The sequence below is a fragment of the Mastomys coucha genome, unplaced genomic scaffold (assembly GCF_008632895.1).
Source record: "Mastomys coucha isolate ucsf_1 unplaced genomic scaffold, UCSF_Mcou_1 pScaffold13, whole genome shotgun sequence".
Taxonomy (NCBI): domain Eukaryota; kingdom Metazoa; phylum Chordata; class Mammalia; order Rodentia; family Muridae; genus Mastomys; species Mastomys coucha.
The window spans coordinates 48,332,340-48,346,070 of record NW_022196895.1 but is presented as its reverse complement, the minus strand read 5'-3'; the positions used below and the strand labels follow the sequence as shown (position 1 = coordinate 48,346,070).

At 41.5% G+C, this 13,731-nt stretch overlaps 1 protein-coding gene across 1 annotated transcript; it reads left to right on the top strand.

Moving 5' to 3' along the window:
• Positions 1–19: 19 nt before the first annotated feature.
• Positions 20–13,602, top strand: Lox (lysyl oxidase). Its single transcript, XM_031365670.1, has 7 exons — positions 20–1,075; positions 1,404–1,512; positions 2,790–2,927; positions 4,679–4,835; positions 8,531–8,626; positions 8,965–9,080; positions 10,476–13,602. The coding sequence occupies exons 1-7, from the start codon at positions 457–459 to the stop codon at positions 10,480–10,482; spliced, it is 1,242 nt and encodes a 413-aa protein (XP_031221530.1). The 5' UTR covers positions 20–456; the 3' UTR covers positions 10,483–13,602.
• The last annotated feature ends 129 nt before the right edge of the window (positions 13,603–13,731 follow it).

The window sequence follows — 13,731 nt, the reverse complement described above, 5'->3', positions numbered from 1 at the left end:
GCGGGACGGGGAGGGGAAGGGAGGGGAGGGGAGGCAGGGGAGGGAGGGGCGGCGCGGAGGAGCTGTCCGCCTCGCACGTTTCCAATCGCATTACGTGAACAAATAGCGGAGGGGCAGCGGGGCCAGAACGGCTTGTGTAACTGCAAACTTGTCAGAAAGTTTAAAATCTCTCCCTCCTTCTACTCCAGACACTGTGCGCTCTCGCGGACCGTCGTGCGCCGCTCCCCGTCGCCTTCCAGGACTGGGAAAGGGGAGAGGAGGACGGTGCCACGTCCGACGGCCGCCTGGGCTGGGGGCAGGGTCTGCCGTTCGCCCTTGGCACGACTCCCTGCGACCAGTCCCCTCGCCTCGCCCTCCTCCTCCCCGCTCGCAGAAGATCTGAGACCCCGTCTTCTTCTTCTTTTTTTTTTCTCTCCTAGCCACGTCCTCCCCGAGAAGGGACGAGCCGGGAGCATCATGCGCTTCGCCTGGACCGTGCTCCTCCTGGGGCCTCTGCAGCTCTGTCCCCTTCTCCGTTGCGCCCCGCCGAGCACCCGCGAGCCGCCCCCCGCCCCGGGTGCCTGGCGCCAGACGATCCAATGGGAGAACAACGGGCAGGTGTTCAGTCTGCTGAGCCTCGGGGCGCAGTACCAGCCTCAGCGACGCCGCGACCCTAGTGCCGCTGCCCCGAGAGCCGACGGCGACGCCGCCTCGCAGCCGCGCACGCCCATTCTGCTGCTGCGTGACAACCGCACCGTCTCTGCCCGGGCCAGGACGCCGAGCCCGTCTGGGGTCGCCGCGAGTCGCCCCCGGCCCGCCGCTGCCCGCCACTGGTTCCAAGCTGGTTTCTCGCCGTCGGGGGCTCGCGATGGAGCCTCACCACGGCGAGCGGCGAACCGGACTGCGTCGCCACAGCCTCCGCAGCTCAGCAATCTGAGGCCACCCAGCCACGTAGATCGCATGGTGGGCGACGACCCCTACAATCCCTACAAGTACTCCGACGACAACCCCTATTATAACTACTACGACACGTATGAGAGGCCCCGGCCCGGGAGCAGGTACCGACCTGGATACGGCACCGGTTACTTCCAGTACGGTAAGCATCCCTAGGTCCACGGTAGGTTCCCGCCACCCTGGCCGCGGGTCAGTGCTGTCTAGACGTGGCGGTCTGGGCGCGGCGGCGGGATCCGGTCCCGCAGACTCAACAACCATCCCCCCTCCCCCCTCCTGCCTGTCCCGCCAGTTCTGGAATCTGATGGAAACCGCGCTCTTGGCCCCAGCAGCTTCGTTTTCCCTTTCCTTCCTAGTCCCGACTTTCCCTGTCCTTCCACACACTCAGCCCCACCCTGCAGACTTGGTGGGCGAAAGGTGACAAACAGGGTCCGGGAGTCAGAAGTCATCATCAGCTTGTCTTATCTTTTTAGGTCTCCCGGACCTGGTGCCGGATCCCTACTACATCCAGGCTTCCACGTACGTCCAGAAGATGTCTATGTACAACCTGAGATGCGCTGCGGAAGAAAACTGCCTGGCCAGGTATGGATTTCCACAGCCCGGGGTTTCAGATTTTGATCCTGGGATTACTCCGGTGCTTAGTTTTGACTGCTATTCGGCGCAGACAAGGGCTAGGAAGTGGGACAAGGGCTGGGAAGTGGGACGTGACCTCCTGGGCATGCTGACTTGGAGAGGGAGTTAAGTTGGAATGTTTTTATGGGTACCGCCTCAATGAGAGTCCCATATCAGGGCAAGGGGAAGAAAACCCTTATTCTCGTGCCTAGGTCTCAGGTTCTTTCCCAAGACACCTATTAGGCATTAAAGCCAACTTCTCCCCGTAACTTTATATTAAAACAGAAGTTCGACAACCAACATTACGGGATGTGTGTGTGTGTGTGTGTGTGTGTGTGTGGTGTGTGGCGGGGAGGCGGGGGGGGGGGGGGGGGGGGGGGGAGGAGGAGGATGGAAGCACTTATTATTCTCTGATGGTCTAGGGGTGTATTCGTCACGGTCTCCCCCCCCCCCATTAGTAAAGAGCACATTCCACATTTTTTTCAGACCGTGATTAACTGGGTTGTTTTGGTGTAAGACCACAGGCAAGAGTTTTGTTTTCCGTCAGTCCTAAAATAAAATAGCTATTCTGGTCTTGGACTTCTTTAACTCTGCAGCTGGCCACCAGTAGAGGGAGCACAAGATGTTTTTTCGTGGTTCTGGTAGTAGGCTAAGTAAAAATGGGTCACTAAAATATTCTAACACAGACAGACCTATAAAAATATAGTAATGGTACAGGGGCGTTTATATGAACCTTCCATGTTGGCTTTTTACAACTGTGGGGCTAAGGGAAGATATTCAAGCTCGTTTTCGTTCCTTATGGCATGATCCACACCACTGAGTGCCGAAAGATATTAAAGGAGCACCCTCAGTTTGGTAGTTGTCAAATATAAAGTTATCTATCTAAAGCTGGGTATCTAGTTTTATGTCTTAGATATATCAAGTTATTAATAGATACCTATGAATTTTTTGGCATGGGAGCATTACTACAGCAATTTTATAGTTTTTAGATGCAGAGTCTCTTCTCTATAATCTTTTTAGTATAAATCTTAATCCCAATCTCTCTGGGCTTTTACTGTTACCCTCCATTCACTCATTCGCCAGATAGTCGCTATGTGTTTACTCCTTCAGGATTGGATAGCAGCTCCTGATCGCTTGAGTTGAGAGGCTAGTCAGGGGAGGGGGATGTCAGGACCATGTGATGGTGAGCTGTTCTTTCTATTTCGTCCTTATTGGGTGGATCTAATGTTCCTTTTCTAAATTCACAGTTCAGCATATAGGGCGGATGTCAGAGACTATGACCACAGGGTACTGCTACGATTTCCTCAAAGAGTGAAAAACCAAGGGACATCGGACTTCTTACCAAGCCGCCCTCGGTATTCCTGGGAGTGGCACAGCTGCCATCAGTAAGTGGATGGGCCTCTCATCTCGGATGCTCTTAAGTTCTTCAGATGACTGTTGATATGTCTTACCTAAAGTTAGAGATTTGATCCTATTTATACTCAGAACTTTTCCTCTGCATCACAGGATGTTATGTTATATCCTATGTCATCACATGATGTTAAACCCTAAGAGAGCCCCTTCAACACTAAATCCCATTATCTTTTCAATTGGAAACCGTCAGTGAGGACCATTAAAAGAATCGGAAGGACAGAGAATGGCTGACAATAGAATTTACTCTTTTGTTAAAGTGTCTGCTGTAGGGAAGATCATCTGCCGATGGTTAGCCTTAAAAGGCATTTAATAAAATCATGGCATTTTTTACCTAAAGGATTTAGAGACCATTCTCAGTGAAAGATAGACTTCAGGACCCAATTCACTTCTGTCTTTGAAAGGCCCATGTCAGCCCCAGAGTGGTAACCCTACCCTTTCTAAATGTAATGGTTTTAATTTTTAAATTATATATGGATGCCATCATTTGTCTAGGTTATGTGCTCAAGTAGTCAATGCCAGGAAATCATGATGTGTGGTCTCCCACTTACAGAAATTCAAACCTGTTCTCATTGTAGCTCTTCTCCCACATAAGAAGAGAAAGAACTCAGAGCCTTCTATTTAAGGAATAGAGAAAAGTGGACTTTAGCCACATAATTTACATATTGAAAAAGAAATATTTTATTTTGAAGTAAAAGTTTGCAATACTTAAGTAATAGTGATAGAAGGTCATGTTGTTGCTTCTCCTCACTTCCAAAGAGATTTTACGAATGATGCAACTCTAGTTTTTCGAATCTCATAGCAATCCCTCTAGAGTATAGTTCTTGTTTAAAATCATCAGCATATCACTAATATCAGCAATGGCAGCCAGAGAAATACACTAGAAGCTGCACAGTTGTTAGTTATCAAGCACAGATAATCAATTGTTTATATTTAATGTTCAAACATAAAACCTGTATAAAGGAATAGATACCACTGTGTCTTTACCATATAGTAAAGTTAAAACCTTGCAATGGTCTTTTAAAAGTGGCATGAATATCTCTTTAAGAAGATAAGCTTGGGAGCCAGGCATGGTGCCACATGCCTTTAGTTCCAGCACTTGGGTGGCAGAGGCAGGCAGATCTCTGAGTTCAAGAGTCTACAGAGTGAGTTGCAGGCAGCCAGAGCTACAAAGTTTCAAGAGGAAATATATATATAATTCAGAGCTACAAAGTTTCATGTGGAAATACATATATATGATAATATATAATAGGTATATATATATATATACACACACACACACACACTAGGTGTGGACACACTTTCAAGAGGAAATATATATATATATATATGGATGCATTATATATGTAATATATACATATATATATTATATTTGGCTGGAAAGATGGCTCTATAAGAGCACTTGGAGAGGACCCAGGTTCTATTCCCTGTACCCACATGATGGTTCACAAATGTACGGTTCCAAGGGATTAGAAGCCCTCTTCTGACTTCCTCTGGCACCAGGCGTGCACGAAAGTGGTGCACATACAAGTTTTAGACAAAACATTCATACCCATGAAATAAATAAACCTAAAAAAAAATAAAAACAAGAAGATAAATGCATCCTGTTTTGATTTGTGAGTGCAGCACCATTTAATCTATGAGACAGACAAGAAAGTTGTTTAGCATCATCGTTGCTTTCTCTATGTGCCACTGACTGCTGTGCCTTTGTTGTGTGGGACATTAGACATTACCACAGCATGGATGAATTCAGCCACTATGACCTGCTTGATGCCAACACTCAGAGGAGAGTGGCTGAAGGCCACAAAGCAAGCTTCTGTCTGGAGGACACATCCTGTGACTATGGGTACCACAGGCGCTTTGCATGCACTGCACACACACAGGTAAGCTGGTACCCTGACATCAGGAGCCCACAGACATCCAGAGAAAGTGACAACAAATCTTATGCTGGTTTCTTTCCTTCTTTCCTTCCTCTCTTCTTCTTCTTCTTCTTCTTCTTCTTCTTCTTCTTCTTCTTCTTCTTCTTCTTCTTCTTCTTCTTCTTCTTCTTCTTCTTCTTTTCTTTTTCTTCTTCTTCTTCTTCTTCTTCTTCTTCTTCTTCTTCTTCTTCTTCTTCTTCTTCTTCTTCTTTTTCTTCTTCTTCTTCTTCTTCTTCTTCTTCTTCTTCTTCTTCTTCTTCTTCTTCTTCTTCTTCTTCTCTTTCTTCTTCTTCTTCTTCTTCTTCTTCTTCTTCTTCTTCTTCTTCTTCTTCTTCTTCTTCTCCTTCTTTTTTAATATTTTGTTTCATTTTAAGGCTACCTTACCAACATGGGAAGTAACTGGGAAAAGGGAGATGACTGGGTGATGCAGATTGCTTTCCAAATGTTCCCAGCTGTACGTGTAACCCCTGCTGGAGATCACAGGAGGGCAATGAGGATCCTTGCTGCATAACACAATGAAAAGTAGTTAATGTTCCAAATGCACACGAAGGACTTACAACATCTGCCTTCATCCTGTGTTCTTCAATTGGCTATAATAACTTTTGGCAATAGACAGCTGTTTTCTCACCTGCAAAACCATTTTGTTTTCCATTTTCATGCTTACTATGGAATGGTGCCTAAAGTTAGAACAAAGAGTTGAAACCAGTTTCTTAAAAAAAAAAAAATACTTTAAACTTTAAATATGCAAATAAGAGGAGAAAGACACATTTCTTACTCCACACATGTATATTTAAACCTCCGGTGTAATGAGTGTCAGATGTCCTTTGGATGGATTTGTTTTTAATAGTGCTGAGTTAAGCGCTATTGTATGTCTTAGAATTGGAAAATGTGTGTCAGTTAAAAACTATGTCAGTATTTCCATCCAAAACCCTAATTTGTAAAAGGACATTATAATTTTACTCCAGCCCAGCTCTTGGCAAGTAGCTCCTGAATGTACATTACCCAGGGAGCAAAGACATCAGCGGCCATCATCTTGGGAGGCAGATTTCAGGACTGTGGCCGGAAGCTTTTTGGTGACCTACATGTGGTGACCATACATCTCTCCTCTGGGCTTAGCTCACCAACGTGGTTAGAAAGGCAAACAGTTATATTTAACATGGGTTGGGAGGAGCAGGACATATGCTGTAAGTGAAAAATGTAACACACCCATATATCGAGCATGTGCCCATGCAGAGACTGCCTTCTCATTCAGTGATCACCCTGAGAGGACCTGGAGCACGTATTTTCCCTACTCCTAAAATGACACGTGTTGATCATCTCTCTCTAAGAACACTTACATGAGGGTTGTGTGTATTTTAGCCACAGAGGCACAGGCACCCCTATTCACTCATGTAATCTCACATTTTTTTTTTAATGTAGTAGCTTTCTTGTTTATCCTTCCCTGTGCGTGCCTTAAAAATTCTTCACTAGGTCTTGCACTGTAAATGATTTATATATTTCTGTTTTTTAATAGTCTTTTGAACAGTCTTTATTTATAGAAAAAGCATTCACATAGGCCACTAATACTGACTTTTATTAGTTTTGTTATACTGGTATTATCTTCCTACAATGTATGTAAACATCTAACTAGGTATAACTTATGCATATATTATGTATATAAAACCACGTGTTCTAAGATCACAAATTGACATACAAAACATATGCACAATTAAAAATAGTTACATCACATTCAATGACCAAATGTTGCAGACAGGTTTTTTTTTTCTATTTTGTTATCCAAACAACACATTTGGATAATCTAGAATGAAGTTATAGTTTCAATTTATTTTCACATTTGACTTCGAATACAAAATGTCTACTTGCTTAATGGCCTTGGCAACGTTCAGGCATTTGTTTGTTAGTTCAAATAAGCAGAGCTCAAAATTAACATATTCTGCCAGCTGGTGAATCATAAAGTAACAGGGTCTGCTGGCAATTTCTGTATGTGGGCCTGCACACAGGTGCACACACGCACACACGCACACACGCATGCACACACACACATACACACACACACACACAAGCACACATGCACACACACACACACATACACACACACGCACACACACACACATACACGCACACACACACTAGTACTTTTAGGATTATGTGACCTAGGCTGCCGTCACATTCAAGGGCTTACGTTTTCATCTAGCAATTGGGGCTCTAGATGTAGGCCAACAACAGCATTTTCCAAACACTTTAATTGCCAGTAGCATTACTTATCCCTCTCTTCAATGAATATCTAATCCAGTACAAAATTTAGAGTCCGATGTGAGATAGCATGGTTGTGACAGCAGCAGGTACTACTTACTGAGAGCCTAAGGTGACACAATTAGAGAAGGATGTGGTGGAACTTTAAAGTTCTTCCTTTTGTATTTCCTCTTCAACACCATAAAATGAGAACCAATCAAGCTGGGAATCCAGGTGATTGTGGCTCCTGCTCCTGTGGTTCGGGTGATGTTGAGTGGGTCTATGCTGTCCTGGGCTATGGACAGCAACGTTTCTCACTCTTCCCAAATCCAGCTGCAGCCAAACCCACATCACTAAAGCACAGTGAGATGTTTTTGCTATCTCTGTTGACCAAGATGACCATAAGCACCAAAGCAAACTCGTGACAGTTTTAAATGATACTGCTGAGTTCATACGATTGTCGCATACACTTCTCAATCAACTTTGGATTATCAGAATGGAAATGCAACAGTTAAAAGTTCTCCTGTGGAAATAAGAAGATACCCATTGCCCCAACAGAAGAAAATGTCTGCAGACTGGTGATAGCAAGAAGCATATGTTCCTGGCATTTTTCTCCTGGCGGCCTTGGGAGATGCCTATTGACTTGCTGGTGGGGATGTCTTAGCAAGTGGGCTGATGTGGCTTTGACCAGTGTGGGCATATATCCATCCATCTGACTCAACAAAGATCTCACTGACTATTTCAGAGAGGGAAATAATGTGATAGTTGAGAAAAGGTACCATGGATCTTGTTTATATAATCCTGAAACCAGCTCAATCACTGCCCAGATGTTTGCCCCAAATCAGTTATTTGATCTTAGCATGCCTTGCGTTTCTCATCTATAAAATGGAGATAGTAACATACCTGACTCATGCAATTGTGAAGACTGACTTTATATGGTTTTGGTTAATAATATATGTTAGCTATTCAAGGATGCAATTAGACTGTACCTTCCCTTAAAGGGATTTCTATAATATGATTTTAATATAAAGTAGAAGAGGATGGATGCCACAAAGCTACACAAGAAAAAAATACCACGAGCATCCAGAACATAGAAAGGTCATTGCAGGGAATCTCACTGATAAGACACTGCAATTGAATTACTATGAGACCTTTCTTGCTGATGTGTTTGCTACGTTTGAATTTTGCTGGAGGCCTATTTTGTTGCTTAGGACTATTTTCCACTGGCGACTTTAGAAACAGGGCACATTACTTCACGTTCCAACCTTGCAGCTTTTGAAGAGTTAGATATTATAAGACTGGCTAACGTGTGCTATGTTTTTTTGTGTCCAGTTCTTGTTTCTTTCAAGGTTTCATTTATAGATGATATCATATAAGCAGTCTGGCTACACACTATAATTTAATTTTAAAATGTTTTCTGATTTCAGGGATTGAGTCCTGGATGTTATGATACCTATGCGGCAGACATAGACTGCCAGTGGATTGATATTACAGATGTACAACCTGGAAACTACATTCTAAAGGTAGGGGCTTTGAAGACGTGTAATTTACCACTATGATTCAATACAATCCATTTTTTTTGATTCAAATATTAAATAAACATGTGCTTGAAAGTACTTAAACATCTTTCAGAACAATTTTTAAGCAATCCACATTATGGTTTTTAAAAAGAACTTAGGGGAAATTACACAACTTCCTTTTGTAGTATATCCAGTATGTTTACCTTCTTTACTTAAATTATTTTTCTTGATGTAGCTGAGTCCCTTGTTAGTAATTTCCCTGTAGCATTATAGAACTAGGAGGGAATAACAGTATACATGAAGTATAAAATCTTTCACACCGTGCTAATTTTCTTGTTCAGGTCAGTGTAAACCCCAGCTACCTGGTGCCTGAGTCAGACTACAGTAACAATGTTGTACGCTGTGAGATTCGCTACACAGGACATCATGCCTATGCCTCAGGCTGCACAATTTCACCGTGAGTATTATTTGGCAAGCCAAGTGATTTTTTTTTTTTTTTGGTACAAGGAGGTCCATACTTAATTTTAACAAGCAATATTGATCAGGCAGAAATACAAAGTTAACCAAAGTTAATTATTCCTTAATAAAATAAATATCATACTTAATCTGAGTGAGAAATAAGAAATGCTCAGAAGAGGAAAGAAAGCCCCTCACCTAGAGGACAATCATACTTGCCTCTCACTCTGACTCCAAGTTCCAAAGAAAGAGAGATGTTCCTCAGACCACGATTGGAGAATGCCTCTAGGACAGCGTGTGAGTTTGGTCTTGAGAGCTCTTGAGTACAAAAGCAGAGCTGAAAAAGAGCATGCATGTAGGGGTCAGAGTCATGGGCAACTTCAGGGCAGGAGGGAATTGCAGGTAGTGTTTGTGAAGGCAGCTTCCAGTTGGGTTTGTCAGCTGTCAACAGGACAACTGAAGAGCGAGCTAAGAATTTTGAGTTTCTCCCCAGAGGCCATGAAGAATCTGACGTTCGCTGGGCATGAGTGTAGGGCATCTGAAGCTCTGTGGACAATCTGATGGCCATGTGGGTGTGTGACCTCATGCTATCATTACTGGCTCTCCCCTCCACGACTCTAATGACATGTCACTGTTATTTTAGTACTGGTTGCTTTTCCATGCCAGTCAGATATTTGAAACCATTCTGCTGGAATGTAAAATCCACCCAATAATTTGGTGTGTTCCGCTCCCGGAGCCTCTTCCCCTTGGCCCGGCCTTCCCAGATGTCTCAGGCTTTTCCCGCTTCTGTAGTGCTATGACTGGGTTTTGTCCTCACAGAACTTGTTGTGTAGTTTAAATGACCAGTTTATGATTTGCACCCAAATGGGTTCTCCCTTGTAGGATGACCAAATGATCAACATTTCAACATAACCATACCTACTTCGTGGTCTCTGTTCCTATCTCAGCCCATTCATGTGTCATTCTGTACCCCCAAAAACATGCAGACAGAGACGGACAAATGCAAGATGGTTGCGAGGCCTTGACTATACATCCTGGCAGACGTATCACTCTTGTTCCGTAGAATGAGCTCACCTGTTTGGGTGCTGGGTCCATAAGTCCTGCTTCACTTTTTCTCATTTCAATTTGATTTCTATTCATTTACTTATTTGTTTGTTTTGCCTTTTAAACATTCAGATTGTGGACATCGGGCATGTTCTTCATATTATTGACATATTCCTTCCCTCTGATCACTGTTAGATCATGTTCTAATAGTAATTTTATAAGGTGATTGTTGCTGGGGCACAGGGAAATTGCTACATCAAGTTTTGAAAAGGCTGACTAAAGTGTTATTTGCTGTGTGAACTCACGATATTATCCTCCTAATCACCTGTCCCATTGTGTTTTCTTAACCTAGGTATTAGAAAGATGCCTGCTTCCCAGTGGATAAAGCAGTACCTGGTGTTTGGACATATGGAAACCATAGAGTAGCTTAAGTAGGAAGGATTTACATTTTTTAAAGGACAAACAGAAAACAACAAAGGAGGTTTTGTTTGGACTCTTTCACAACAAATCACATATCTGGATTTTGAGTGTTTGAATCAGCATTATTTGGCAAATTTTAGATATTCATGTTGTTTTATGAATTAACAGTGTTTCAATTCTGTGGGTGCATCGTGGGCTCTTTCAAAGAACTCTGAACTTCTTATCTTCTTTTGAAATTATAGTGCAAATGAGAAAATGATATTTTAATGAGTGAGCCACAATTTGAACTGATTATTTTCTAAAGTGTTGAAACCAGCGAAACGATAATGTGCTTATATTTGCCTCAACTTAGATTGATTCTTAAAAAGGTGTCCCTATTCTGTAAACAGAAATGAATACACCTGGCTGAGGAAGGGTCAAACACCTGACTATTGTTGTCATGAAGTATAGTTCTAGAGCAGAGAGATGGCGATATATGTATTCAGATAGTTACATCCCTATATAAAATTATGTTTACATTTTTAGAGTTACTAGATAATTTTCTTTCTGTTAATTGCTTAATTTCACTCTGACTTGAGTCAACTTGTTTTGGAATGAATTAGATAATTCCAAATTCCTGTTCGATACTTGTTTGCTATATGCCCCCACGCTGCTTAGTTTTTCTGTGGGCGGAAATGTCTAATGTGGCAATCTTCACATCACCATTGTGAGGATTCACAGCAGAGGGAAATCATTCCAATGACAGGTGTGATCAATGGAGAGCTAGCATGCCCTGCAGCATATTTTACTGTTAGCCACAATTAAGTCACTGCTGACACGGCAATTATGCAATGACTCACAACATCACAACCATATTTCAAATACTGTAAAAAAAAAATACTGGAAAACCTTTTTAAATTTTTTTCAACTCTACTCCACTTCTGAAATGTTCAGCTATTAAGGGGAAGGTTGAATTTATATATACAAAACCATCCATAATAGATGACCTACTGGGTGCAATGCAGGCCATTATCCTAGACTCTTCAGGAGTTGGGTGTACACGTTTTTTGTGTATTTACAAAATACGGCCCAATTAGTGAAGCACATAGCATTATATACTTGAGAGGTTGCCGAACAAGACGGAAGCAGGTCCTTTCTGCAAAAATAAGGACCGTGCACCACAATGAGACCGCTGTGACCTTACTTAAAACTGTGAAACTGTGAGCAGCAGTAGGATACGGAGACTCTTAAATTCAGAAGGTGCAGAAAGAAATCAAGTTAGACTTTTGAGCTCCCGGTGCTTATGCCGAAGTTTTCTTTCATTTACCAGCATTAAAATCTCAAGTAAGGTATCTCCTATGCCAGGACATGTCAGGTAGACCTTTTGAAGTGAGCTGGAATCCTGTCTTATGTGTAAGAGACTTGTAAGAGCAACAGTTGCTAATCATCTTGCTGTGTACTCATTGCTGCAGAGCAAGTGGGAGGGGCCAGAGATGGGCGGTCGCCAGGGGTGGAGAGCGCGGTACACATTATTTCTCATCCGCCCGAAAACACACTTACCCATAAGCGAATACAGACAGAACTTTGATTGAGCTGGTATCTGATCGATAGGATCGCTTCTTTGATGTACCTCTTTGCCCTAGCTAGCGTTTCAGTTTTAATACTGTAGAACGATCTTTTCAAATTATAATCATTCTGATAGAGATATTTTCATATACGTGCTTTTAAAAACAAAACAAAAACTACTGTCAGTGTGAATACTGAGCCAGACTGGCGTACATAGATCTAACATCTTGTCTTACTCTATAAAAAAAAAAATATGGCTTTTAGATATATAGGATAATGATTTTAATGAGACCCTTATCTCTTTACTGAACATTATGTTAGGGACAGTATAAGTTAAGCACTTACCTGCTACACATTGGAAAATAAAATGTCTGTCCCCAATCTTAAGCAGTATGAAAATTAGGCTCACCTTATTTCATTTTAACTGCTAAAAGTATGCCTATAGAATTTAAAATTTAAGCACTACTATTTGTCATGGCCATATTTTATTTTCCAAAAATTAAGTTAAAAGTTATTAATTATATACATGTATGTATTGTAATAATTAAAATACCTTTCAAATCCATGAAATGTCTGCCTTTTAAATGTAATTTGGCTTTTTTGTTTGATTTTTTTTTCATTCAAGTAGCTGTCTATTTGTAAACATTTTTTTCCTTTTAACGATTTAAAAGCACTTCCAATTGACTTTAAATCCTGACTTAGCTTCCAATTTTTGAAGCATCTGTTCTCTGTTTAATTGGTGTAGATTAATGATAAAAAAAAATCCCAAGCTACTCTAACCAAACTCTAAATTCCTAAAAGTACTAAGTGAGAGTGACACAAAGGTCATCAAAGATGGAAAAGAAGCTGGTCTTTACACTAATGAAGGTCATGAAGAAATAGAAGACAGTATAGTCAATTCCACTCTTTGCCATCTGAGTAGTATCATGATATGGAGACTGCAGGTTCCATCTTCATTGGGACCATGGTATAGCTTTCCTAGTTCCAGAAAATTTTCTTTACATTTTATATAATAATTTAATTACAATTTCCATCAAATTATTCCTTAGACACTCTTTGTAACAGTTGTGTGTTGCTCTTTAAAATATTAACGTTAGACAAATGTGTGGACGTCATTCATTAAAATTTCCTCTCCATTGATCATTAATCTTCAGCAGATTTTATGAAAATAATGAGCTCTTAGGAAATATTTTAGAAATAGTTTTGCTAACAGCATATTAAGTAATAACACTACCCACTTTATGTATGTTTCATTTGTAATTCACGTACACAATAATTTAAAAACAATCAATGATTTAAATTTTATCCCCAGCTACCCAAAGTTCTAGCCAACTTTTGAACATAGATTTTGTTAGCCTTCAAGTTTAAACGGTGCTGAATTTTCTTAACTTGAATGTAAAAACAGATTAAGGTTTAGCTCATGGGATACAAACTTTAATATATGACTGCTTGCTGCGTACTAGGGGCATGTCATTTGCTGTTAAATTGTCTATAATAAAGTTCAGTTTCTCTCATTTTTTTTCCTGAATTGTTATTTGTAACACACTTGGAACTTGTTTGAGGAGCTTTGATTTTAAATGTCCAGACACAGGCTTTATAGTCCCTTCTCACACCCTGTTTGTCATATGCTGTAACTGCACGAT

Bases quoted from the DNA above. Each gene is read 5' to 3' on its own strand.
- Lox (XM_031365670.1), top strand. From the start codon at position 457: ATGCGCTTCGCCTGGACCGTGCTCCTCCTGGGGCCTCTGCAGCTCTGT. The intron at 1,076-1,403 runs GTAAGCATCCCT...TTATCTTTTTAG, and splicing joins CACCGGTTACTTCCAGTACG to GTCTCCCGGACCTGGTGCCG. The intron at 2,928-4,678 runs GTAAGTGGATGG...GTGGGACATTAG, and splicing joins GAGTGGCACAGCTGCCATCA to ACATTACCACAGCATGGATG.